At 38.8% G+C, this 26,555-nt stretch overlaps 1 protein-coding gene across 1 annotated transcript in view; it reads left to right on the plus strand.

The window, feature by feature from the left end:
* Positions 1-26,555, plus strand: part of Ros1 (ROS proto-oncogene 1, receptor tyrosine kinase) — a 255,231-nt gene that overhangs the window by 86,557 nt on the left and 142,119 nt on the right. The window contains exons 13-17 of the mRNA XM_004651359.3: positions 14,374-14,870; positions 17,191-17,403; positions 18,569-18,679; positions 20,003-20,181; positions 23,460-23,651. Of these exons, the coding sequence (XP_004651416.2) occupies positions 14,374-14,870; positions 17,191-17,403; positions 18,569-18,679; positions 20,003-20,181; positions 23,460-23,651 (1,192 nt within the window). The remainder of the gene's footprint in view (positions 1-14,373; positions 14,871-17,190; positions 17,404-18,568; positions 18,680-20,002; positions 20,182-23,459; positions 23,652-26,555) is intronic.

Here is a 26,555-nt window from a genome sequence, read left to right on the forward strand (position 1 = left end):
TTGTTTTGGTAGGTGGCATGTAGCTAGGAATCCATCCATTTCTTACTTTTTTTTTTTTTTTTTTTTAGAGCAGAGGTTTTGGCAGTATATCCTTTCAATTTCTTTCAATTTCATTGAGGTCTGTTGTGACCTGCCCTTTTTCATTTCTGATTTTGTAAATTTGAGACTTCTCTTTTTTATGCTTGATCAAATTGGCCAGGGGATCATCTATCTTGATTTTTTTTTCAAAGAACCAGAAACATCTTAACTTGTTTTCTTAGTTTCTAATTGATCAATTTCTGCCCTGGTGTTGATTATTACTTTCCATCTGGAGCTCTTAGGGTTGGATTCTTCCTAGTTTTCCAATGCCTTTAGGTAGACAGTTAGATTATTTTGTTTTTGTGATGCCTCTGTCTTTGTTAGGAAGGCTCTTAGTGTTATGAGTTTTTTCTTTTTTCTTTTTTTAAATTTATTTATTTGAGAGTGACAGACACAGAGAGAAAGACAGATAGAGGGAGAGAGAGAGAATGGGCGCACCAGGGCTTCCAGCCTCTGCAAACAAACTCCAGATGCGTGCGCCCCCTTGTGCATCTGTCTAACGTGGGACCTGGGGAACCGAGCCTCGAACCGGGGTCCTTAAGCTTCACAGGCAAGCGCTTAACCGCTAAGCCATTTCTCCAGCCCTATGAGTTTTTTCTTTAGGATTGCCTTCATTGTTTTGATAAGTTGTGTTTTCATTATCACTCAATTCTTGAAATTTTAAATTTTCTTTTTTGATTTCTTTCACAACCCATTTATTGTTTAAAAGTGTATTGTTCAGTGTCTAGGAGCTGATGGAGTTCCTGAACTGTCTTTTGTTAATTTCTAGCTTTAAAGCACTGAGATCTGATATGATGCAATCTTCATGCATACTTCAATTTTCCAGAATTTATGGAGGCATGCTTTATGGACTAATATATGGCCTATTTCAGATAAGGTTCCAAATGGGCTGCTGAGAAGAATGTGTGTTCTGTAGAATTGTGGTGGAAAGTTCTGTTGATGTTTGTTAGGTCTAGTTGATCTGTCTATTTATGATAATAGAGCATTGAAGTCTCTGATTTATATGGTATTGATGTTTATTTGTGTTTTGTTGTCAAGTAGGCTTTGTTTTGTAAATTGTGGTGTGCCTATGCTTGGTGCACATAGATTTATGATTGTGATGTCCTCATTTTGGATCATTTTCTTGATGAGTAAGAAGTGGCCTTCTTTGTCTTTTTTTGTTTTTTTTACTTTTGGTTTGTAGTCAATGTTACTCAATAGTACTACGGCAAAAACTGCTTGTTTCTTATTTCCACTTGCTTGGAATATCATTTTCCATTCTTTCACCCTGAGGAGGTGTCTATCTTTAGTCATGAGGTGTGCTTCTTCTTCTTCTTTTTTTTTTTTTTTTTTTTTTTTGAGGTGTGTTTCTTGAAGGCAGCAGATAGGTCCATTTTTTTTTTTTTTATTCACCCTGTTGTATCTTTTGATGGGTAAGTTAAAACCATTAATGTTTAAGGTTATAACTGTTAGGTTTGATTTAATGCCTGTCATGATGGGGTGCTCTATGAGGTTTGATACTTTCTTGTGTTTTGTAATTTTTTGAACCTGGTCTAGTTTTGGTTATTGTGATCTTCTTTTCATAGGTCTTGAAACTGGTTGTTTGACTCTTCTATATGGAGTATTCCCTGAAGTATTCTCTGTAGGTTTCACTTTGTGTTCATATAATCATAGAGTTGACTTTTTTCATGGAAAATTTTCCTTTCACCATCTATTATAAAGGATACTTTCATTGTGTACATTAGCTTGGATTGGATGCCATAAGATTGTAGACTTTTAAGTGTTACACTCCAGGCCCTTCTGGCTTTCAGGGTTTCCATTGAGAAATCTGAGGTAATATTGATGGTATTGCCTTTGTATGTAGTGAGTTGCTTTTCTCTTGATGCTTTTAGCACTCTATCTTTGTTTTCATTATTAAGAGTTTTAACTCTGATGTACCTTGGAGAGTTTCTTCTTTGGTGTTCTGTGGGCTTCTTGTATCTGGATTGGTCTCTTTTTATTGCAGGATTAGGAAAATTTTCTTTAATAATTTTGGAAAAATATGTTCTTTATGCTTTTGACCTGAATTTCCTCTCCTTCTGGTATACCCATGATCCAGAAGTTTGGTCATTTTAGGGTTTCCTACAGTTCCCTCATATTCTGTTTACATAATTTTTTGAATGTAACAAAGTTTTTAGCCTCCCAATCAATTTCTTCTGTCTAATCTTAAGGCTCAGAGGTTCTGTCTTCCACATGAGTACCTCTTTTAGTGAGGGGTTCTGGAGAGGTTTTTACAAGTTCTGTTTGATTTTTTTCTGTTGTGTTATTTTACATCATGTCCATCTCTTTGTTTGAGGTACAATTTCAGTTCAAGGTCTGATTTCCTTGATACTTCCTGGAATTTATTCTTGCATTTGATAAAGTCTTTATTAAGCTTAATCAACTAGTTACTGAGTTCTCCCATTTTTTGATTCACCTTCAATTCATTTATGTCCCTTTTAAGGCTTCTCAGGTTTTCTTCAATTATATTAAGTCTAGTGTTAAAAGCTGAGTGCTCTATGAGTTAATTCTGCTCAATATTATTGATATAATTGTTGGTTTTTTGATGGGTCACTTCCAGTTCAGCAATTCTTTTAATCAGGTTCACATTTATTGTTTTGTTTCATTTTGGGATTGAATTTCTGTTGATTTCTCTATGATTTCACTGGAGGCTTCCATTGTGGGACTTGACAGCCTTAGTGGATATCTCTTATATTCTGACTTTTTTGTGTTTTGTTTTTTTTACAATGTGGTCTTCCCATGTTGGGGAAATGTTTTATTTATTGAGGGGTAAGCAAGTATTTGTCCTTGTAGGATCTTCAGTGGGTCCTTAAATTAGGAAGGCAGAGAAAGGAGCCTGATTCTGAAGCAAATTTTTAGGGTCCATGCAGCCTCAACCCAGCAGTATTGGAACTGTTGATTATTTCTTAAGTATGGCTAAAATAATAACTTATTCATTAGCAAACAAACTCAGTGTGGGTAGACTAAACATTACTTTTTGTGGGAATAATTACATTCCATAACAATATGTATATTTTTCTCACATTGGTGTTGAACAAATGATTATTCATTGTGATTTATAATGAAACCTTTACAACTCCTTTAAGTTTTAGAGATTCATTTTTATTTTAGGTTTCAATGAATTGCTGAATTACAGAAAAAAATTTAAAAACACTGTGATATTGGATAAGTACATTGGACTCTCTGGCTCTTATTTTCCTCATTTGCAAATCTCTATCATCATATGGAATGCAACTTTGCCTGTTCACAGTTACAGGACAGCACTCTTTCTGAGGATAATGAACTCTAGCCATTAAATCAGTCCTAATACATCTCTGTGAGATAATTAGTGGCTTTTTCCCATTAGGATGGAATTGATTTGTGCTTAGGTTTTCAAATGTGTCTAGAAATGATTACACCAATTAGCATTTCTGCCAATTTTTTTAAAAGTTTTAACTTTTTGTAATGACTCTCTCTTTTTTTTTTTTTTCCCCAGAGGTAGGGTCTCAGTCTAGCCCAGGCTGACCTGGAATTCACTATGGAGTCTCAGGGTGGCCTTGAAACTCACAGCAATCCGCCTACCTCTGCCTCCTGAGTGCTGGGATTAAAGGTGTGCGCCACCATGCCTGGTTTATAATGACTCTCTTTTATTCTACTTTAAAATTTTTTTATTTACTTATTTTTTTATTAGATATGGACATATTTTCTATGTAAACATCACATGTTTATAACATTCTTTCCTTCCTCTCTGCCCCTTTTCTGAAGAGGCCTTCTTCTTCAGAGGTGCAGGTCAACCTCATGGGGATTGTGGGTCAGGCATTGTGGGAGGGGGAGGCAATGCTTCTGTGTAAAATGTCCCAACCTGTGGCTCTAACAATCTTTTTGCCCCCACTTCTTCAAAATTCCCCGAGCCATGCTAGGAGCATTTTAAGTCTCTTTCAGTGATGAGCATTTAGGAGCATCTAGATGTCTGGTTTGGTAGATGTTGAGTGTCCTCAGTATCTTTCTCCATCACCCTTGTGTTGATATCAGCTTAATTAAGACAGCAGCATTATTGCTCATTTCCCATATTCCTCTGTGGTTTCAGCTAGAGCTGGGGTGGAGTGAGCTGGCTCATTTATCTCCTCAAGTCCAGTTCTCATCTGAGGAAGAGAAGCAGATTATCCAATGGAGAGTGAAGTCATCACCAGTTAAATGGGATAACCACTATTAATTTTGAGAGAATTATCAGGGTTTAGACACTTAAATAGTGTAAGGTTAGTGGGAGTTCTGGATATGATTCTGACTTGTTTCCCAATTCCAGATAGGGTTTCCTTTCCACTGAGTGTATCTGTTAGCCAATCCAAGAGCAGTTGGTTACCCACCATGGCTGCATACCACTATTGCATGTGCGTGAGCATCATGTTAGCTTGTTTGCTTCTGAGTCACTTAGACTTTGAGTTGCTTGGACAGATGTTGGCCACTTTCCCCTTGTAGCTCATTTAGCACCTTCAAGCACTAGATAGGTGAATTATCTGAGGATTCCAATTAAGCCTCTCCATGGTCCATGCCAACAGCGATTGGTGTCTTTAGCAGTAGGGTCTTACCATTAACCTCTGGTGGGTAATCAAGTGCTCTGACAGAAGTCTGTCTTGTTTGTTTTGGTAGATCTATTAAATCTCTCTGATCAATAGCTCATTGTGGATGTAGACCACATGCTGGTACAGGGAATTATAGGCCAGCACCAAGGAAAAAGAAAAAAAAAAAAGCAAAATCCACAGAAGAAGGAGAAACAGGAGAAATTTGAGGTTAGGTTTCATCTTACTCACTCTAGGTCCCTTCAGTTCAGGTGCTCTCTCTAAGGATGGCTTGAGGGTTCTTCCTTTTAGTCTGATTTCCAGGATATAGTATTCTATGGTACCAGTTCAATTTCCTTTCATATTTTGTGTTCAACGCACCCTTTCCCTTCCCCCAAGCCCTGGCCTCCCTATTGTCCAAGTCTCAAGATGGAATTCAGTTATGTCAGCAACTTGGGGTGATCTAGGTTAGGAACTGCAGGTGAGTGAGATCATGAGATGATTGTGTTTGTGTGATTATGTGAGTTCACTTAAAATGATATGTTCCATGTTTGAACATTTTCTACATATTTCAATGTGACACTTTTTTTCTTATTGCTGAGTAGAATTCCAACGTGTAGATATACCACATCTTGGTTATCCATTCCTGCAATGATGGGCACCTGGGTTGATTCCAGTTTTTAGCTATTATGAATATGGCAGCTATAAACATGGTTGAGCAAATATTTCTGAAGTGAGATGTGGAACTTTTAGGGTAAATGCACAGTAAGGGAATAACAGGGTCTGCTGTTAACTCTATATTCATTCTTTTCAGGAGTCTCCAAATTGAGGCCTATACTATATATAATATAATCATTGTTACAGCTCTATCTGGTTTTACTAGGGTGATTCTAGCTTCATAAAAGGAGCAGGGAAGGAATTCCTGATTATGCAGAATACTTTGAGAAAAATTGGTTTCAGTTCTTCTATGAAGGCTTGATAGAATTCACTGAGAAGCCATCCAGTCCTGGGGGAGGTTTTCAATATCATTGGATGTGATACATTTGTTTAGGAAATTAATCTGCTCTAAGTTTAGTTTTGGTAGATGGCATGTGTCCAGGAACTTATCCATTTCTTCCAGAATGTTAAATTTTGTGGAGTAGAGGTTTTGGAAGTATGCCCTGATGATTCTTCCAATTTAATTGATGTCTGTAGTGATCTCTCTTTTTTCATTTCTGATTCTGTTTATTTGAGACTTCGCCCCCCCCCTCTCTCCCCCCCCCCTCTTTTGCTTGATTACTCTGGCCAGGGGGTTGTCAATGTTATTCATTTTTTTCAAAGAACCAGGTCTTTGGTTCATTGATTTTTTTTTAATTGTTTTCCTAGTTTCCAATTCATTAATTTCTGTTTTAATCTTGATTATTTCTGTCTGGAGCTCTTTGGGTTGGATACTTCTTAATTTTCCAGTGCCTTTAGGTGGACAGTACAGTTATTGATTTGTGATCTCTCTGTCTTTGTTTTTTTTTTTTTTTTAATATTTTATTTTTATTTGAGAAATACAGAAATAGGCAGGTAGAGAGAGAGAATGAGCATGCCAGGGCCTCCAGCCACTGCTAAGAAACTCCAGACACATATGCCACCATGTTCATCTGGCTTACGTGGGTCCTGGGGAATCAAACCTGGGTCCTTTGGCATTTCAGACAAGTGCCTTAATTACTAAGCCATCTCTCCAGGCCTCTCTCTGTCTTTGTAATGAAGGCATTTACAGCTATGAATTTTCCCCTTATGACTGCCTTCATTGAGTTCCATAAGTTTTGGCAGGTTGTGTTTTCATTATCATTCAATGATATAGGAATGTTTTTTTGATTTCTTCCATAACCCATTCATTGGTTAAAAGTGTGTTGTTTACTATCCAGGAGTTGGTGGAGTTCCTGACGTGTCTCTTGTTAATTTCTAGCTATAAAACATTGTGATCTGACATGATGCAAGAAGTTACTTCAATTTTCCTGACTTTATGAAGGCATGCTTTATGGCCTAGTATACGGTCATTTTTGGAGATGGTTCTGTGGGCTGTGGAGAAGAATGTGGATTCTTAGAGTTCTTAGAAAGTTCTGTAGATATCCATTATCTCTAGTTGATCTATGATGTTATTGAATTCTATTATTTCCCTGTTGATTTTCTGCTTAAATGATCTGTCTACTGATGATAGTCGAGTGTTTAAGTCTCTGACTATGATGATATTGGTGTTTATTTCTGTTTTGTTGTCAAGTAGATTTTATTTTATAAACTGTCATACCCCTGTTTTTAGTGGATATATATTTATGATTGTGCTGTGCTCCTGTTGGAACATTCACGTGATGAGTAGGAAGTGGCTTTCTTTGTCCTTTTTGATTACTTTTAGTTTGAAGTCTATTTTTACCAGATATTAATATAGTAACACCCACTTGTCTTTTATTTCCATTTGCTTGGAATATCATTTTACAACCTTTCACCCTGAGGAAGTGCTTGTCTTTAATGGTGTGGGGGGGGGGGGCTATTGAAGACAGCTGATAGAAGGGTCCAGTTTTTTAAAAACTATTTTTGGTTTATTTTTATTTATTTATTTGAGAGTGACTGACAGACAGAGGAAGAGGCTGAGAGAGTGAGACAAAGGGTACGCTGGGGCCTCCAGCCACTGCAAATGAACTCCAGATGTGTGCACCCCTTTGTGCATCTGAATAGCATGGGTCCTGGGGAATCGAGACTTGAACCAGGGTCCTTAGGCTTCATAGGCAAGCACTTAACTGCTAAGCTATCTCTCCAGCCCAAAAAGGGCCCAGTTAAAAAAATTAAAAAAAAATTGCAAGCAGACAGAGAGAGATAGAAGAGAGACAGAGTGAGAATGGACACACTAGGGCCTCTAGCTACTGCAAATGAACTCCAGATGCATGTGCCCCTTGTGCATCTGGCTTACATGGGTCCTGGGGAATCGAACCTGGGTCCTTTGGCTTCATAGGCAAACATCTTAACCCCTAAGCCATTTCTCCAGCCCAAGGGTCCATTTTTTGATCCATTCTCATAACCTGTGTCTTTTGATGGGTGAGTTAAGACCATTAATATATATGTATACATACATAATATCTATATAAGACCATTAATATATATGTGTTATTGTGAGGCTTGAATTAATCCCTGTCATTGTGAGGTGTTTTACAGGGTTTGGTGCTTTATTGTGTTATGTACTGTTGTGAGCCTGGTTTATATTGGTTAATGTGTACATCTTGTTGGCTCTTGAGATTGGTGGTTTGACTGTTCTGTGTGGAGTATTCCCTCAAGTATTCTTTGTAGGTGTGGGTTTGTATTCATATAATCAAAGAGTTGCATATTTTCATAGAAAGTTTTTCTTTTACCATCTATTAAGGGGATGCTTTTGTTGGGTAAAATAGCTTGGATTGGATGATACAGTTTTTCATTTCACTATTTCACTAAAGGCCTTTCTGGCTTTCAGTGTTTCCACTGAGAAATCTGATGTTATTCTGATAGGATTGCCTTTGTATGTTGTGAACTGCTCCTCTCTTGCTGCTTTTTTTTTTTTTTTCTTTTTTTTCCCCCCAAAATACGGTTTCACTCTAGCTCAGGCCAACCTGGAATTCACTATGTAGTCTCAGTGTGGCCTTGAACTCACAGTGATCCTCCTACCTTTGCCTCCTGCATGCTGGGATTAAAGGTGTATGCCACCACGCTTGGCTTTCTTGTTCCCTTTGCTTTCATTGTAAAGAGTTTTAACTATAATGTGTCTTGGAGAATTTATTCTTTGGTCCTATCTGTTTAGTGTTCTGTGGGCTTCTTGTATCTGGATGGGCCTCTCTTTTTTTGAGGTTTGGAAAATTTTCTTCAATAATTTTGTTGAATATGTTCTATATGACTGGTCCGGATTTCTTCTCCTTCTGGTATACCCATGATCTGGATGTTTGGTCATTTTAGGGTGTCCCTTGTGTTCTGTTCACTTGATTTTTTGAACTTAGCAATGTTCTGGCCTCCCAATCAATTTCTTCTGTCTTATCTTCCAGACAAGAGGTATTATCTTTAACATGAATAACTCTGTTAGTGAGTGTTTCTAGTGAGGTTTTTGCAATTTCTATTTGATTTTTGTTTTATGTTGTGTTATTTTCCATCATGTCCATCTGTTTTTGGAGATGTTATTTCAATTCGAGTTCTGGTTTTTTTTTTTTTATGCTTCTGTAGTTCATTCTTCCATTTGATCAAGTCTTCAATAATGTTAACCAACTGGTTGCTGAGGTCTTCCATTTCTTGACTTACCTTCAACTTATTCATATGTCTTTGGAGGGTTATAACATTTTTTAAATCCAGTTAAGCCTACTGTCAAAGATTGAAGGCTCTAGGAGATGATTCTGTTAAATTTCATTTATATAATTGTTGGTTCTTTTTTTTAAATATTTTTTTGTTCATTTTTTATTTATTTATTTGAGAGCGACAGACAGAGAGAAAGACAGATTGAGGGAGAGGGAGAGAAAGGGCATGCCAGGGCTTCCAGCCACTGCAAACGAACTCCAGACATGTGCACCCACTTGTGCATCTGGCTAACGTGGGACCTGGGGAACCGAGCCTTGAACCGGGGTCCTTAGGCTTCACAGGCAAGCACTTAACCACTAAGCCATCTCTCCAGCCCTAATTGTTGGTTCTTTGATAGTTTTCTTCAAGTTCACTTTTTTAAAAATCATTGTTGTCATTGGTTGTTGTGTTTTCATTTTGGGAATAAATTTCTATTGATTTCTCTATGATTTCATTGGAGGCTTCTGTAGTACAACTAAGCATCCTTGGTGGAGATTTCTCAGTTTTCTGACTTTCATTGGCTTTTTTTTCATTGTTGTCTACCCATTTTAGAAGACTCTTTTAGTTTATTGATGAAAAAGCAAATTTTTGTTTTTTGGTCTATTAACCCTTTGACTCAAGTGAACAGGGATGTTGTTACCTAGTATCCAGTCAGGGTACCAAAGCAAAAGGCCTGATTCCACAGCTCACACAGGGGCCAGATGTTCCTGAACAAAGCACAATGGGACATACCAGGACCAGGGGAATAGGAGGAACAAGGGAACAGTAATCTGGCATACTTCATGCTGTGCCATCCAGGACACAGACCAGTGCAGTCAACCCAGACTGGGGATGTGGGAGGAGTCCAGATATAGGAGTCTGGTCTACTCGCTTCAGATCACCACATCCACCCACATACTGATATCACAAGGAAGTTCACTGGAGGTAGGAGGATCCCAGAAATTGGTCTGACCTACTCACTTCAGACTGTAGTGCCTACCCACGCACTGACTATCCAAGGAACTTACAGGAGGGGGCAGAAGTCCAGAATTGGGTCAGACCTACTGACTTCAGACTACCCTGCCTGCCCCACCAATTTGTTTTTAACTTAAATTTTAAATTTTTTCATTGAGAACTTTTATATATATAAACAATATAATGTGATCATAATCCCCTCCCACCATCTTTCCTTTCCTCCCTCTCAAATCTCCCCTCCACTGAATCCCTCCTTTCCAACTAGACACTCTTATATTTTTGATGTCACCATTTCCCCTCCTACTATGCAGATTTTGTGTAGATAGTGTCAGCCATTATGAGGTCATGAATATCAAGGACACTTTGTGTCTGGAAGATAGTATTTCAGATCGCTCTTCCTCTTCCTTTGGCTCTTACATTCTTTCTACCAGCTCTTTCACAATGGTTCCTGAGTCTTGGGGGGAGTGACAGAGATGTCTCACCTAGTTCTGTACCCTCCATTGTCACTTCTTCTCAGCACTTTAGTAAGTTTTGAGTCTCACTAATGGTCACCACCATATGAAAATAGAAGCTTCTCTAACCAAAAGTGAGAGTAACATTAATATGTGGGCATGAGCATAAGTATTTAGAAGGCATGTTGGTGGGCATAATATATCCGTTTATCAAGATCACAGTAGTAATTTTCCCCATAGGCCTTATGACCTCACAAGTGATAGGTTTTATTTAATTTTTTTATTTTTATTTTTTTGAGGTAGGGTCTCACTCTAGCTCAGGCTGACCTGGAACTCACTATGTAGTCTCAGGGTGACCTTGAACTCATGGTGATCTTCCTATCTCTGCTTCCTGAGTATTGGGATTTAAGGTGTGTGCCACTATGCCCAGCAAGTGATAGGATTTTATTAGGTTTTCAGTACCAGGAATGAATTCTCTCCTATGGACCTGGTCTAAAGGCCAATCAGAAAAGTAATTGTTGTCACCCATAACAGAAATGCCACTATTGCACCAGCTGGTACATTTGGCCTAGATGGTAACATGTAAAGCTTGTAGGATTCACTGCTGGTTAAGACCATTGATTACTTTTCTCCCACAACAGAAGGCATATATCTTTCTTGACAGCTAGTCAACAGGGAGGATGTATCCAGCTGAGCCACAGTTTAATTTCTCAGTATATGCAGTCGTCAGCAGTATGGTCATACAATCTAGCTATGGTGGACAACTAAGAGCCTTGGCAAAAGCCTGCAATTTTCAGGGGGCCATCAGAAGCCTCCCTGGCCAAAAACTTATGGGAAATTATCTTACTGTTGGAACTAAAATTTCTCTAATAACATTCTATGGCTTCTAGGCACACCATTATCCACCTCCACAAGGTACTACTGCCCAAACGCACACATACTCTCTTTCTCTCTCTCAGTTTTTCAAGGCAGGGTCTTGATTCAGCCCAGGCTGGCCTGGAGTTCACAATGTAGTCTCAGGTGGCCTCAACCACATGGTGATCCTCTTACCTCAGTCTCCCAAATTCTGGAATTAAAGGTGTGTGCCACCATACCTGACTGAAACTCAGTTTTTGTTTCAAGTTTTAATTAACAACTTCCATGATTATAAAAAATATCCCATGGTAATACCCTCCCTCCCCCAACTTTCCCCTTTGAAACTCCATTCTCCATCATATCCCCTTCCCATCTCAATCAGTCTCTCTTTTATTTTGATTTCATGACCTTTACTCCTTTTATGATGGTCTTGTGTAGGGAGTGTTGGGCACTGTGAGGTCATGGATATCCAGGCCATTTTGTGTCTGGGGGGAGAATGTTATAAGGAGTCCTACCCTTCCTTTGGCTCTTACATTCTTTCCTCCACCTCTTCCACATTAGACCCTGAGCCTTGGAAGTTGTGATAGAGATATTATCTAGTGAGCACTCCGGTCACTTCTTTCCAGCACCATGATGACTTCTGAGTTATCCCAAGGTCACCACCATTTGAAAAGAGAAGATTCTCTACCAAAAGCAAGAGTAGCATTAATATAAGGGCATGAACATTAAGAGAAGTGCTTACTGGGCAGTTTATAAGCATAGTATATACATTTAGCCAGACAGTAGCAGACGTTACACCCCTAGGGCTCATGACTACCCCTGTTTTACGTTTTTAGTACCAGGGATATATTTCCTCCCATGGAGTGGGCCTCCAATCCAATTAGAGGGCAGTTGGTTTCCACCATGTCAGATGTGGAAAAGAGGAAACAAAGCTTCTATAAGTCAAGAAGCAACAAATAACAATCCCAAATATACCTTATTTAAGAATGGCAAATCTGACCATCCATCATATTTAACTTATACTTTTTCCTGATATGGAAGGTGCAAATAGCACTTCTGGTTCAGGCCTATATACCAGGTTTATTTGGTGGGTAATCATCTGGTGTAATCCCAGCTACCTTTTGGGATGATTTTGGTCTCAGTTATGCTGCGCTCCTGCTTGCGTCTCTCTTTGGTGCACTGTCGGTTCAAGTAGGCTGGTTGGGTCATTGGATCACTGCTCTGGTCACCAGTGCTGGGTGCTGTGATCTCCCTTCCCTTGGTCTCTGGTGCTTGCTGGTGTTTGCACTTGAGGTGGGGGAGGGAGGCTGTCAATTGTGGCTCTAGTTCTCTCTCTGGTCCATGTGATCCTCTACCTCCTGATCTGCTCCTCCGTTGTTCACTGTGGTTCTCCCTCACGTTTCTTGAGTTTGGTAAGAGCTCCTGTGTGAGTGGAAAATCCCCTCACCTGGCTTTTCTTGTGGCTCAAGCCGAGCCTGGCAGCTGTACCCCCATGAACCTGGTGCTGCAGGTGCTGGAGCCACTTTTGCTTGCCTATGTTGGCTCTGTATGCTCTGGATCTCTCTTTCTTCTCTGCTGCCTTTTAAATTTCTTATAGACCTCACTTTTTAGTAGAAGAGTGTATTTTGCTTTTTTTTTTTTTTTTTTTTGGCTTTCTCCCCCTAGGCTTCATTGGCATGTTTTCTATGCTGCAATCTTAACTGGAAGTCCCAAAACTCCGTTTTTTTAAAAAACATATATTTTTAAAAAACATTATGTTGTAGTTTTACATATTAGTCATTAGGTTTTCTAGGCAAGTGCCTTAACCACTGAACAATATATCCAGCCCCTTTTTTATCTGTTCTTAATTCCTCCAAATTCTATTTGCAATTTTGAAATTTTAGTGGAAGGAAGCACAAAGAGCCATGTTTTTTACCCCCCCCCCTTAAGGAAAAGAACATAAATTCATACCAAATGAAGTTTGTATCTTGACATATTACTCCAAACTGCTGCATTGAGCATATTGATAAACATTTGAGAAGACAACCAAGGGTAGTGACACAAAAAATGATTTAGTAGCCATGGTGGAGTTTGTAATACTACCCACCCATGGGCCTCTGATAAGAATTTATGAAGCAACAGTACACTTCTGTTAGCATCTGTCTTCATGATCACAAATTCTAAACTAGCTACAAATTAGTTATTTTATATACTGATTGAAAAATGTACTTGCAGATGTGATGATCAATAAAAGACTTGAGTGGTATGTTTATACTGTTAAGAGAGCACCATAAGGCTGGAGAGATTGCTCAGTGGTTAAGGTGCTTGCCTGCAAAGCCTGAAGACCCAGGTTATATTCTTCAATACCCACATAAAAAACCAGATAGAGAAAGTGGTGTATGAATCTGGAGTTCATTTGCAGTGGCTAGAGGCCCTAGTGTACCCATTCTGTCTCCCTCCCTACCTCCAACTCTCTCTATATATAAATATGCTTGTAAACAAATAAATAAATAAAATATTTTTAAAGGGCACCTGCTTTGTTACCATAAAAATGGACTCTAAATAGGGTGTCCTTCTTTAGTTCTTTCACTGCAGTCTTTATCCTGACTGTTGGATGGTCCAGCTCAGCATCTGTGGTCACTTACATAGGTATTTGTTCATGATTAATAAAATGAAACATTTGTAATTTCCTGGCTCAGTTGTTGACAGATATTTTCCAAAGCTTAGACAATTATAAGTACAAAGTAATTATAAGTACAAAGTACTTATTTTAAAAAATACAAAGATTTAAATGCTTTGTTTTCTTCCATTTATCGTTCACAATGTATAATAAAACTTATTGACAGGATTAGACTTTAGAATTTGGGTGTACTGGAGAAAAGTGTTTCACAGTAATATCATATTCAGCTATGCTAATATCAAATAACATGTTTTTTCCTTTGAACCTTTTAAAGATCCTTTCTTAAACCATGATTCTCTCAAAAGTCACTTATGATTAAGTAAAAGACTAGACATTTTTTCCAAATTTCCAACTTTTAATGAAAATGAGAGATGACCTTTACCCTTCTGCACATTGGGGAGCAAAGTAGTATCCTGAGGAATATGGCACTGAGACCAAAGCAATTAACTGAGGAGCTGACATATCTACTCTTGTGCTGAATCACATCAGACTGCTTTTGTTCCTATGCCAGGTATGTCTTTTATCTCCTGAGAGGTGGCATTTACAGAGTCAATCTCCCTGGGCCAGCTGGCAGGGACACTAATCCTGTGTGCATTGTGGAAAGCTGCACATTAAAGGACTTTGTAGTAAAGCCACAGTCCAAGCGAATCATTTACTTCAATGACACCATACAAGTTTTCATGTCAACATTTCTGGATGGCTCAGATTCCTATTTTGTCTTGCCTGAGGTTCCCCCTGCGAATGTGAAGAGCTTTGCCTGTGAAAACAATGACTTTCTTGTCACAGATGGCAAGGCTGTTTTCCAACAGGATTCTTTATCTTTTAATGAGTTCACTGTGGGCTGTGACCTGAGTCACATAGAGGAACTTGGGTTTGGTAACTTAGTCATCTTTGGTTCATCCACCCAGCCACACCCTTTACCAGGTCGCCCACAGGAACTTTCAGTGCTGTTTGGTTCTCACCAGGCCCTTGTACAATGGAAGCCTCTTGCCCTCGCCATAGGAACCAGTGAGTACACTGTCCACAGGGTGGTTGGTTACTGGCTCATGTGGAATAGAGGGGGAATCAACTTGCTTGGCATAGGGATTCAGTTTTAGTCATTAGCTAAAATGGTGCTTATATATTTATTTTGTATGTATTATTTGCAGTAGAAGGATTATCTATTGTTCCCAGGTAGATAGCAATAGAAGATCTCCACCATTTCTGAGCATCTACTTGGAGCTAGACTGATATTCTAGTCTGAATGGAAATTAGCCCAAAGGATAACATATTTGGGTGAATTTTAGCAATTTCCTGAAAGTTGACTAAACTTGACTCTCCATCTCAGGAAAGGTAGTATATGTGGTAGGAAGCAGGTGAGACCTGGAGCCATTCTGCATGGATTCAAATGCTTGTCTTACTAGAAATGATGGCAGGGAAGTTACTGGACCACTGTGTGACTTGTCTTCTACAACCTGAAAAATAAGACCATTAGTTATATCTTTATGAGACTGTCATACGATAATGATTTTTTTTTAAAAAAAATTTATTTATTTATTTGAGAGTGACAGACAGAGAGAAAGAGGCAGAGAGTGAGAGAGAGAGAGAGAGAGAGAAAATGGGTGCACCAGGGCCTCCAGCCACTGCAAACGAACTCCAGACACGTGCGCCCCCTTGTGCATCTGGCTAATGTGGGTCCTGGGTAATCGAGCCTCGAACCAGGGTCCTTAGGCTTCACAGGCAAGCACTTAAACCCTAAGCCATCTCTCCAGCCCAGAGGTTTTTTTTTTTTTTTTTTTGTGGTAGGGTCTCACTCTGGTCCAGGCTGACCTGGAATTCACTATGGAGTCTCAGAGTGGCCTTGAACTCACCGTGATCCTCCTACCTCTGCCTCCTGAGTGCTGGGATTAAAGGCGTGAGCACCATGCCCGGCTTCAGATAATGATTTTTTAGAAGAAAATTAGGAATAGCACATAACAGATATCAGAAAACTTTTAGTTAAAGTAAGGGCTTGATAGTAAATGATTCCAGTTTTGTGGGGCAGATGGTCTGTGTCACAGTCAGTCAACTCTATTATCATGCAGAAGTAGGCGCAGACAAGATGTGAATAAATGAGCTGTTTGTCCATACAGCTTTATTTGCAGAAACAGGCAAGGGAACAGATTTGTCTGTTTACAACCTCTGATACATTAAGCAGTAATATTTAGCATACTATTAAATTTTTTTTGTTCATTTTTATTTATTTATTTGAGAGCAACAGACAGAGAGAGAAAGAGGCAGAGAGAGAGAATGGGTGCCCCAGGGTCTCCAGCCACTGCAAACGAACTCCAGACATGTGTGCCCCTTTGTGCATCTGGTTAACGTGGGTCCTTGGGAATTGTGCCTCGAAACAGGGTCCTTAAGCTTCCCAGGCAAGTGCTTAACCGCTAAGCCATCTCTCCAGCCTGCAAACTATTTTTATAATAAGACAAAGTTTATTGTGCCTATTTGCTGCATCTCAAAAATGGCCTAAAACAGATAGACAATTTTTCCCAAATGAACTTTGCTTCTTAGAGTGGTCCTATAATAACTTTGGGAATTATATTGGAATTCTTTTTTTATTATGAGTTATATTATTTGTTATTCTTGCTAGTGGTATAGAGAATATTTGTGACATACTATAGAGCCAACAACATATTTTGGAAAGAATGACAATCTTAGCTGGGTGTGGTGGACTCAGAAATTCAAGGGCAGGGGGAGGACTGGGCATTCAAGGAAAGCCTGAGCTACATAGTGAGACCCTGCCTGCCACCGGAAAGAGCACAGGGCTTTGTAGATTGCTCAGTGGGTAGGAATACTTACTGTGCAATAAACACGAGGCCCTGTGTTTAATCCCTTGCCTCCACATAAAAAACCAAGCATGGTCACAAATGTCTCAGCATTAGCTGAGGGGAACAGACAGGAGTCTCCCTGAGGTTCCATAGTCAGCCAGGCTAACTGAAGAAATGGGGAGCTCTAGGTTCAGTGGGAGTGGGAGACTGTCTCAGGGAAATCAGGCAAAAGAGTAACAGAGGAGGATATCAGATATCCTCCTATGCTCTCTGCACACATGTGCACAGGCTGTACACATCTGCACAAACATGTGCATACCACGTACACACAACCCCCCAAATGGTTACAGTCTTACTTGTGGTGCATAATTTCTTCAACAGAGCCAAATAAGAGGTGTGGGATGAATGGTCACTATCCTAGCCTTATCATTACATTGTCCCTGTTGGTTAGTGAGGTGACAAGAATGACTACTAATTCATCGTGTTTTAATGATTCTTGGTTTGTCCTTGCTGATCAATGACATTGTTTAACTCTTTAGGCCTTTCTGCCTGGCAGAACTGGACTTATGAGGTAAAAGTATCCACTCAAGGGATTCCTGAAATCATTCAAGTTTTCTCTAACATAAGTGGTACCAAGTTGAATGTACCTGACCTACAAAGTGCTACCAAATATAGGGTTTCTGTGAGAGCAAGTTCTCCTAAAGGCCCTGGTCCCTGGTCAGAGCCTTCTGTTGGTACCACCCTGGTCTCAGGTAAGAAAATATTCTGGATTTAGGTAATAATTCTAAGAAAGGAACATAGCCTAAGTGTCCTTCAACATTCCTTGCATTGAAAGTGATGAAGAAATAAGAGAGTATGTTGACTCCTGAAAGTAGGTTTTTAAATTAAATATTTGTATTTATTTCATTTCACCTGTGTGTGTTGTGGAGGGGAGCTCACACCAGGGTTTTTTATTGCTGGAAACAAATACAGATGTTCATGCTACTTTTTATATCTGTCATTATATGGGTATTGGAGAATTGAACCTGGAAAGCCAGCAGGGGTTGAAAGCAAGTGCCTTTAACCACTGAAGCATTTAAACTTACTAAGACATATTTGAGTAAACAATATATTCTTTTTATTTGTGAGTTTCTTCTTAGATTACTAAGCCATAGCATCCCAGAACTTTGAGGTCTTGGACAGAGAAGTTAAGGGTTTAGAAATTATGATGAATTTCATCTTCTCTGTTGGAAGTAATGGAAGGATCACTGTATTATTTTATTATCACCCTCAATGGTGGCTGCTTCAGATTGGACCATGGCAAACATAGCCATGAGTAGTGTAGTAAGACTGTTGGTGATGGAATCTACCATAATCATGGACTAGTTACACACTGTTATAGAGGCATCCCTGTGCAAATTCAGTTTTAATCATTTATGCAGAAGTCAGAAACTACAGCTGGGTGTGGTGGCTCATGTAGGTAATATCAGTATTCAGGAGGCAGAGGCAGGAAGATTCCCACATGTTTAAAGTCAGCATGGGCTACAGAGTGAGACTCTATCTACAAATAATAATAATAATAATAATAAGTCGGGCTGAGGAAGATGGCTCAGTGGTCAAAAGTTCTTGCTTGAAAAGCCTGCTGGCCCAGGTTTGATTCCTTAGTACCCATGTAAAGCCAGATGCATAGAGTAACACATGCATCTTGAGTTTGTTAGCAGTGGCAAGAGGTCCTGGTGCACATACTCATATTCTCTCTCTCTCTCCTTGCAAATAAATAAGGAAAGTCCATTTAGTGCAGTAGATAATTCTATGCAGCAGAGATGTAATTGCTCATATTTTTCCACTGTATTTTTCAAAAAGTTGATATATTTTACTTTTTTAACAGTATACTTTGCATGATACTTATTTTATTGTTTTTTTTATTTCACTAAACAGCTGCTGAGCCACCATTAATCATGGCTGTAAAAGAAGATGGCCTTTGGAGTAAACTACTAGATAGCTTTGACCCAGCAGAATTCTTGTCCTCTGACATAGGAAATGTGTCAGGTAGACACCCTCATTCATCTAGATGCAGGTTCCCACTCACACCCTTCTGAGTTTCTCAGTTAATACAAAGCATGAAATGCTGGCTGCTAGGTTAATAGTAAAAGGAAAAGATACTACCAGTGATAATGTTAAGAGAAAGTCAGTTCTCAAGTAGGAATGCTATTTATTAGTTCACAAAATGTGAGCTTATTTATTGACTTACCCTCACTTCAGGAAGGCTTTGAGTTAATGACAACATGTTTTACCAGTGTTGTGGTTCAGTACCAGCTATCTTGTTCTGCTAAGACAGCCAATCTTAAATAATTTACTATGACTTTGCTTTAATATTAGAGCAAGAAACTGCTGGATAGTGTTTCAATAGGATGTAAGAAAAATTTGTTAACAAAGAAGATCATTAATTAATGAGTGGGCAAGATTTCCTGGAAGAAGAAAAGTCTTCATTTGAAGGTGGTATAACAATGGTCTTGCCATCTTCTGGATGGTAAATTCTATAATTATGTAAATTATTTTAACTATTGGCTTGGTCATAAAATGTAAATAGGTTTCCTTTATAATGCATATATATGTGTAATATACATATATTTTTTATACATGCTCCTATGTGAATAGATGCAGGTGTGTATGTGTGCACATATGAGTGTAGAAACCAGAGGCTGACATGGGATGTATACCTCAATTGCTTTCCACCTTATTTTTTTCTTTGAGACAGCATCTCTCACTGTACCTGGAGCTCACCAATTTGTCTAGACTAGCTGGCCAGCAAGCCCAAGAATCCTCTTGTTTCTGCCTCCCCAGCATTGGGATTATAGACTCACATGCCCAGCTTTTATGTGAGTTTTGAGGATCCTAATTCAGTACCCCATTCTTCCATGGCAAATACTTTACTGATTCAACCATCTCTCCAACCTATAAAATAGCATTTCTGATCAATAAGAAGGATGGACTTGGAAGGTCAATAATGCACTTTAAAAACTGTTTTAATGTGTCTGTGTGATTTAATTTTCTAGGTCTTTATGAGTATACATGAAGAACTTCTAATTAAAATTTTTTTATTTTATTTTTAATAATATCATACATGTATACAATGTATTTTGATTATATTTACTCCCTATTAATCTCTCTTATCCTACTACCACTCTTTGTAAACCCCTTCTTTTTCCTAATTAGTTCCCTTCCTAGTTTTATGTCTTTTTTTCTTTTGTGACCCACTGAGTTTAATTAGGGTTGCTTACATGGGTACAGATGGGGGCTTATTTACTATAGGACCTTGCCAGTGGCTACTCCATTGAATAATTGCTAATGTATTTTTGTCTTTGTTTTGAGATATGGATTGGTATAACAACAGCTTATACTATAGTGACATGAAGGGTGATGTTTATGTGCGATTGCTGAATGGGATAGATATCTCAACCAGTTATACTCCACTCAACATTTCAGGAGTAGGGGCTTTCGCTTTTGAATGGCTGGGTCATTTCCTGTACTGGGCTGGGAAGACATATATGGTAAGTCAAAGCCTAACATCTAGGTTCTATAAAAACAATGCCTACCCACTTCTGTGACTTGCATGGCATTTTCATGATTTTTTCCACAGTTATGTTCCATATATGCTACCATTCATGTAGTATTTTTAAAGTAAATTTGTGTGTAGTTCAGTTGGTAGAGTGCTTACCTAGCATTCATTAGGCCCTAGTTTAAACTCCAGAACCTCATAAATTGGGTAGTCCTTGGCCATGTTTTGAGTAAGAGGCAATCTTGTGCTATATTAGACCCTGTCTAAAAAAGTTCATTTGTGTCTGACAGTCAATTCCCTGGCAGGAAGATGGTAGACTCCAAAAGCCAATTAAAGGGAATTAAATAAAGTGACAGCATTGTTGTAATGCTAGGGATTAATTTAATGCCACACATATGCTAGGCAAGAGCTCTACCACTGAACTATAGCTCCAAGTTGAAGAAACTATTTTCAGTGCTGTCAACCAGGCTAGGGAAAATGAACAAAGGCTAGTAAAGCAGCATCCTCTGGTCTAACAGGTGCTGCAAGACAAATCACCTGTGTTGTGTATGATGCTGCAAAGAAAGAAAGGGAGAACTTGGATAGGGCTGGGGATGTAGGAGAGTTGCCCACATGAACTCTGACTTCAGAAAGAAACCTAGCCACTATCAAAACATGGTCTGGCAAGGAGTGAGCTGGAGGATTAAGTACTCCAATTCCTCTTTTCCATCCTTTGCCTTCTGCTCATGGTTTCAGTGCCTGAAGCTCACAGGGAGCAGGGAACAAGAGAGCCCCCCCACTTTTAAGAATATTTAGTTAATTTATTTATTAGAAAGAGATGCAGCGGGGGGAGTGAGAGAATGGGTGCACCAGGGACTCTAGCCACTGCAAATGAACCCATATGCATACACCACCTTGTGCATCTGTCTTACATGGGGACTGGGGAATTATACCTGGGTCTTTAGGCTTCATAGGCAAGCACCTAACCACTAAGCAATGAAGAGATCCCCTTTTGATGTGGTTCATAGATGTCAACTTCAGGGGACACAGAGCAGGTGCAGAAAAGTAGGACTGCAGTGAAGGGAAGACATCTTGCACACTTGTGCAAGGGCATACTTTGAAGAAAAGGATGATGGCCAATGACAAGAACACTGGTCCTACAGATCAAAACTTATGGTTCTGAAGGTGTTTGTTGCCCATTCCCTAATTTTCTCAACAATTATATCTATGACAAATGTGCTGAGAACCTTGAGAGTAAGCATAGCAGAAAATATAAAGTCAACAGTGGATATGTCTGTGCCCTTATATAGAATTCACCCTTGTATAGAATTTTGGGGTGAGATTAGCACATTCAGTTTTAGGTAGCCATCACCACTTATATGAAATACTAAGATAAACATGCAAAGAAATGTATGTAGCGACATGATTATAGGGTTCAGTAGAAATTCATAGGTGCCAAAGATAGACAAGAGGAATCATGATGAGTGGGCTTACTCAAAGAATGCTTCATAAGGTGGATTAGTTTATAACTCATTTTGAGGAAAGTAGAAGAATGGATATAAACACTGGTTTTACTTATATGCTCTGTCTTTTATAAAATTAACTCCAGGAAAATTTATTCAACTTTATTAAACTCAGTTTATTTGTGAGAATACAAGGAAATAGAAAGTCCATGTAAGTTTAATGTGAGGATTGTAGGAACTATTTTGTATTTTTTTTTTTTTTTGAGACAAGATCTCCTGTATCCTAGACTGGCCTCCAGTTGGCTATGTAGGAATGCTATTTATTAGTTGACCTTGAAATTCCTATCCTTCTGCCTCTACCTTTCAACAACTGGGATTACAGGCAGGTTTAGTATGTGTTATGTATGTGTGCATGTGTGTAATGTGCTTGCAGAGGCTGGAGGACAACGTTGGGTGTCATTCCTCAGGTATACCATCCACCTCTTTTTGAGACAGGGTCTTTCTGGGGCTCACTAATTAGGCTATACTGGCTGACAAGTGAGTTCCAAGAATTTGCTCACCTCTGCTTCCCTAATGCTGGGTTTACAGATGCATACCACCACTATCAGCATTTTACATGAGTACTTGGATAGAACTCAGGTCTTTTATGTTTGTGAGGCAAGTGCTTTTATCAACTGAACTAACTCTCTTGCCTCATGCCTTTTTTTTTTTTTTTAATTAGATGTTGGGGACTGAAGCCAGGGCTCTGTGCATGGTAGGCAAACACTCTAAAAACTGAGCTATGTCCCTAGCCTATGGGAGATAGTAGTATAAGGATCAAAAGGTACAGTTCCTGACCCATAGCATTTTCTTAATATATGTAGTACTTAACATCAGATGCATACACCACCTTGTGCATCTGTCTTACATGGGGACTGGGGAATTATACCTGGGTCTTTAGGCTTATGTGATAGAGAAGAGCAAAGAGAGGGGTCATCAGTTATTAAGACATTTAAAGCTCTTTCTAGTCACTTTATTTATTTTTCATTTTCTAATCAGGATAATGTTTGCTGTTCATTCATTCATTTGTCTACCACTATCAGTGTCTTGAGAATGTGTATAGTTGAGATGGAGATGAACAGGATCTTGTGCATGGTGACAAGTGCTCTATCACTAAGCTGTATTCCAAGTACCCCCAACCAAATGCATTTTTATCCATGGGTATGTGTGTGTGTGTGTGTGTGTGTGTTTTGTGTGCATATGCTTATATGTGTGAGTGCTTGCGCTTGTGTGAGTATGTGGAGGCTAACGGCTGACCGTGAGGATCTTCTTCAATCATACTCTACCTTGTTTTCTTGAGATAGCATCTTTCACTGCAGTGGAAACACACTGATTCAGCTAGACTAGCTAGCCCTAGGAAAGTTCCTGTCTTTGACTCCCCAGTGCTGGGATTACAGGTATGCGCTGTTGTGTCTGGTTTTAACATGGGCTCTGGGAATCTGAACTCAAGTCCTTATTCTTGTGTGGCAGGTACTTTATTATGACTGAACCATCTCCCCAGCTCCATATATGGATATTTTGATCAAATGTTTGATTTGGAATAGTAAATATTTTAACTCACAACAAATTTACTTCCATTCATTGTAGACTTGAAAAGGGGTAAGTGCCATATCTATTTGCTGTGACATGTCTAAGGCTCAGCACACTCACACCCAGCACAGAGTGCTAATAGACATTTTTGGTGGAATACATGAATGAATGACAAATTTACCAGTGATTGCAATAAACCATTCAGAAATAATGATGTCATTTGAAAATAACTGTCTGACAATACTGTTATGTTTTCTAGATACAGAGGCAGTCTGTGTTGACAGGACACACAGATATTGTGACTCATGTGAAGCTGTTGGTGAATGACATAGTAGTGGATTCCATTGGTGGCTATCTCTATTGGACCACACTCTACTCAGTTGAAAGTACCAGGCTAAATGGGGAAAATCCTCTTGTACTACAGGAACAGCCTTGGCTTTCTGGGCAAAAGGTGACATTGAAAATAAGACTGGTGATTATAAGTTGGATAGTAATAGGGATGGTAATACTGTCTCTACTTTCTTAGGGAGTTGGCATAGAAATACTGTTCTAATAAGAGGGTGCTATAACATTTTCCTAAGCCATATTTGATGGCCATAATTGATTATATAGCTCAGATATAGAATGGAGATTTTTATAGTTTGGTTCTCCTTTTTAAATCTGTATTTATTTGAGATGGAGGCAAAGGATGGGCACACTAGGACTTCTTACCAACTGCAAACAAATTCCATATTCTTGTACCACTTTGTACATTTGCTTTATGTAAGTACTGAGGATTGAACCTGGGTAGGCAGGCTTTGCAATCACCTTTTAGAGATTCTTCTTTTTAAATCTATGGCTGGTCATGAACTTACTATATAACGGAGGATTACTTTAAACTTTTTATCCTTCTGCTTGTATCTCCCAAATGCTAGAATTGCAGGCATGTGCCATCCTACTTGTTTATGTGGTGCTGAGGATTGAATCCCGGGCTTCCTATATGTTTGCAAGAAAGCATTTCTAACAGCTGAACCATTCCCCAGCCCCATCTATATTTCTTACTCTTATCTTATGCTATCTTATCTGATTATAATAGTAATATGTATCTATTGTAGAAAGCTTAAAAAATTTAGAAAAATATTAACAAGCAAGAAATTATTCACCTTATTTCTATCCAACATTTAATTTTTTTCTTATTTTTTGTTTTTATATAGAGGTACATATAAACATTTGTTATAGAAATACCAGATAGTAAAAAATTTATGTGAATTAAATGTTGAAAATTGTTGTCAGTTGGTACTCAGTCCCATAGGTTATATGGGCAATAATTCCCAGAATATTTAAAGAGATCTGATTTGCATAGACAGATTATGACAGACATTTAAAAGAGAGAGATTTACAGATTCTAGCCAAAGATTAATCATTCCTGTCAATAATGAAAAGGACACTTATATCTGTTTTGGAGCCACTCAAGTCTGAACCTGAAGAAAGTACATTTTTCTGTCATTTTAAATTGCACTTTTCTTTGTGTGAAAATATACTGAAAAATATTACCTCTTTCTACTCACAGTTTTTTTTCAACAATCTTTTCACTGTTTCATTCCACTGTTCATTACATTTTTCATCATCTGTGCTTAGAAAAGGGCCTGAGGACTTCTCCGCAAGTGAGCAAACCATTCAGTTTCTCAGCATTTGAAGAAATGAGCTGAGAACTTTCTTTATATCCCCACTTTAAGTCCTCTCCCAGGATGGCATTATTGCTGCTTTTATCAATCTGTATGTGGTTCCACAGCCTGATGTTGGACCAACTGCCTTTACAAATTCTTTTGTGTGTTTTAAAATAGCACATATCATGTATCTTTAGAGCAAATCTTTATAGTTCATTTGCCCTCCTTAGATGTCACTCACAGATTTATTATGCGACCACAAGACACTTCCTATCCACAGATATAAAAAGTGCAGTTACCTAATTATTTGTAGTGAAACATGTATAGCTTATAGGGTGGAAAAGGAAAGTAGAGATTCATCTAAAGGGAAGAATATAGTTTTTGGCATATCTGATTAATTCAGTTCATAGTATAGAGTATATTTCCCCAAAGGATAAAACATTAGATGTTACTTAGCATAATTATGACCAAGATGTATGGAATGTCCTCTGTCTTTTTTAAATATGGGTCTGATGGGCTAGGGAGATGGTTCAATGGTTAAAGATGATTGCTCGCAAAGCCTGATGGCCAGGATACAATTCTCCAGGAACCACATAAAAGCAGCTGCAAAATGTGGCACATACAACTGGAGTTAGTTTGTAGCAGCAAAGAGGACCTTATATGTGTGCACGCACACACACACACACACACACACACACACACATACACACACACACACTTTTAAATATGAGTTTGCTGAAGGATGTAGAATGAAAGAAATGACCTAATACTTTGGTTTTTTTAAAAAAATTATTTTTTTATTGACAACTTCTGTAAGACAACAGACATTTGTTATAGATAACAAATCATGTTATTTACCTCCCTTCTCCTGCTTTCCCCTTCATAACTCTGCTTTCTGTCATATCCCCTCCCTCTCTCTATTTGTCTCTCTTTTAATTTGATGTCACCATCTTTTTCTCCTATTATGAGGACCTTAATAGGCACTGTGAGATCTTGGATATTGAGGCCAATTTCTGTCTGGACAGTTGTATGTAAGAAGTGGTACCCTTCCTTTGCCTATTACATTCTTCCTGCTACCTCTTCTGCAATAGACCCTGAGCCTTGGAGGTGTGAGATATTTCAGTGTTGGACACTCCTCCATCTCTTCTCAGCACTATGTTGCCTTTTAGGTCACCCAGTGTTCATAACCATCTGAAAAGAGAAGCTTCTCTAACCAGAAGGGAGAGTAGCATTAATATGTGAATATGAACATTAAGTGTAGTGCTTTCAGGGCAATTTGGTGAGAGTAATATTTGCATTTATCCAAACATGAGCAGGCTTTATACCCCTAAGGCTCATAACATCCCCTGCCATAGGATTTTGATCAGGTTTTCACTACCAGGCAAGTATTCCATTCCATAGAGTGGGCCTTCAGGCCAATTAGAGAGCAGTTGGTTTCCCCCAGAGCAGACATGTCACTATTGCACTTGTTAGTCATTTGGCCTGTCTGGCCAAACTTGAAGCTTCCAGTATCCACTGTTTTCAGTGCTGATGACTTCTGTCTCCCATATGACTGTGTACAGTGCAGGTTTTTTCCAGATTTCAGTTGGCTGGGCTACAGGGGGAAGGTTTTCTGCTCAGCACAAGCCTGATTTCTCAGTAACTTTGCCTCTCAGGCTTGTTACTATCTTTTCTCATGGGAAACCAAGGGCTTTGGCAATAGCCTATAA

The sequence above is a fragment of the Jaculus jaculus genome, chromosome 9 (assembly GCF_020740685.1).
Source record: "Jaculus jaculus isolate mJacJac1 chromosome 9, mJacJac1.mat.Y.cur, whole genome shotgun sequence".
NCBI classification, from domain to species: domain Eukaryota; kingdom Metazoa; phylum Chordata; class Mammalia; order Rodentia; family Dipodidae; genus Jaculus; species Jaculus jaculus.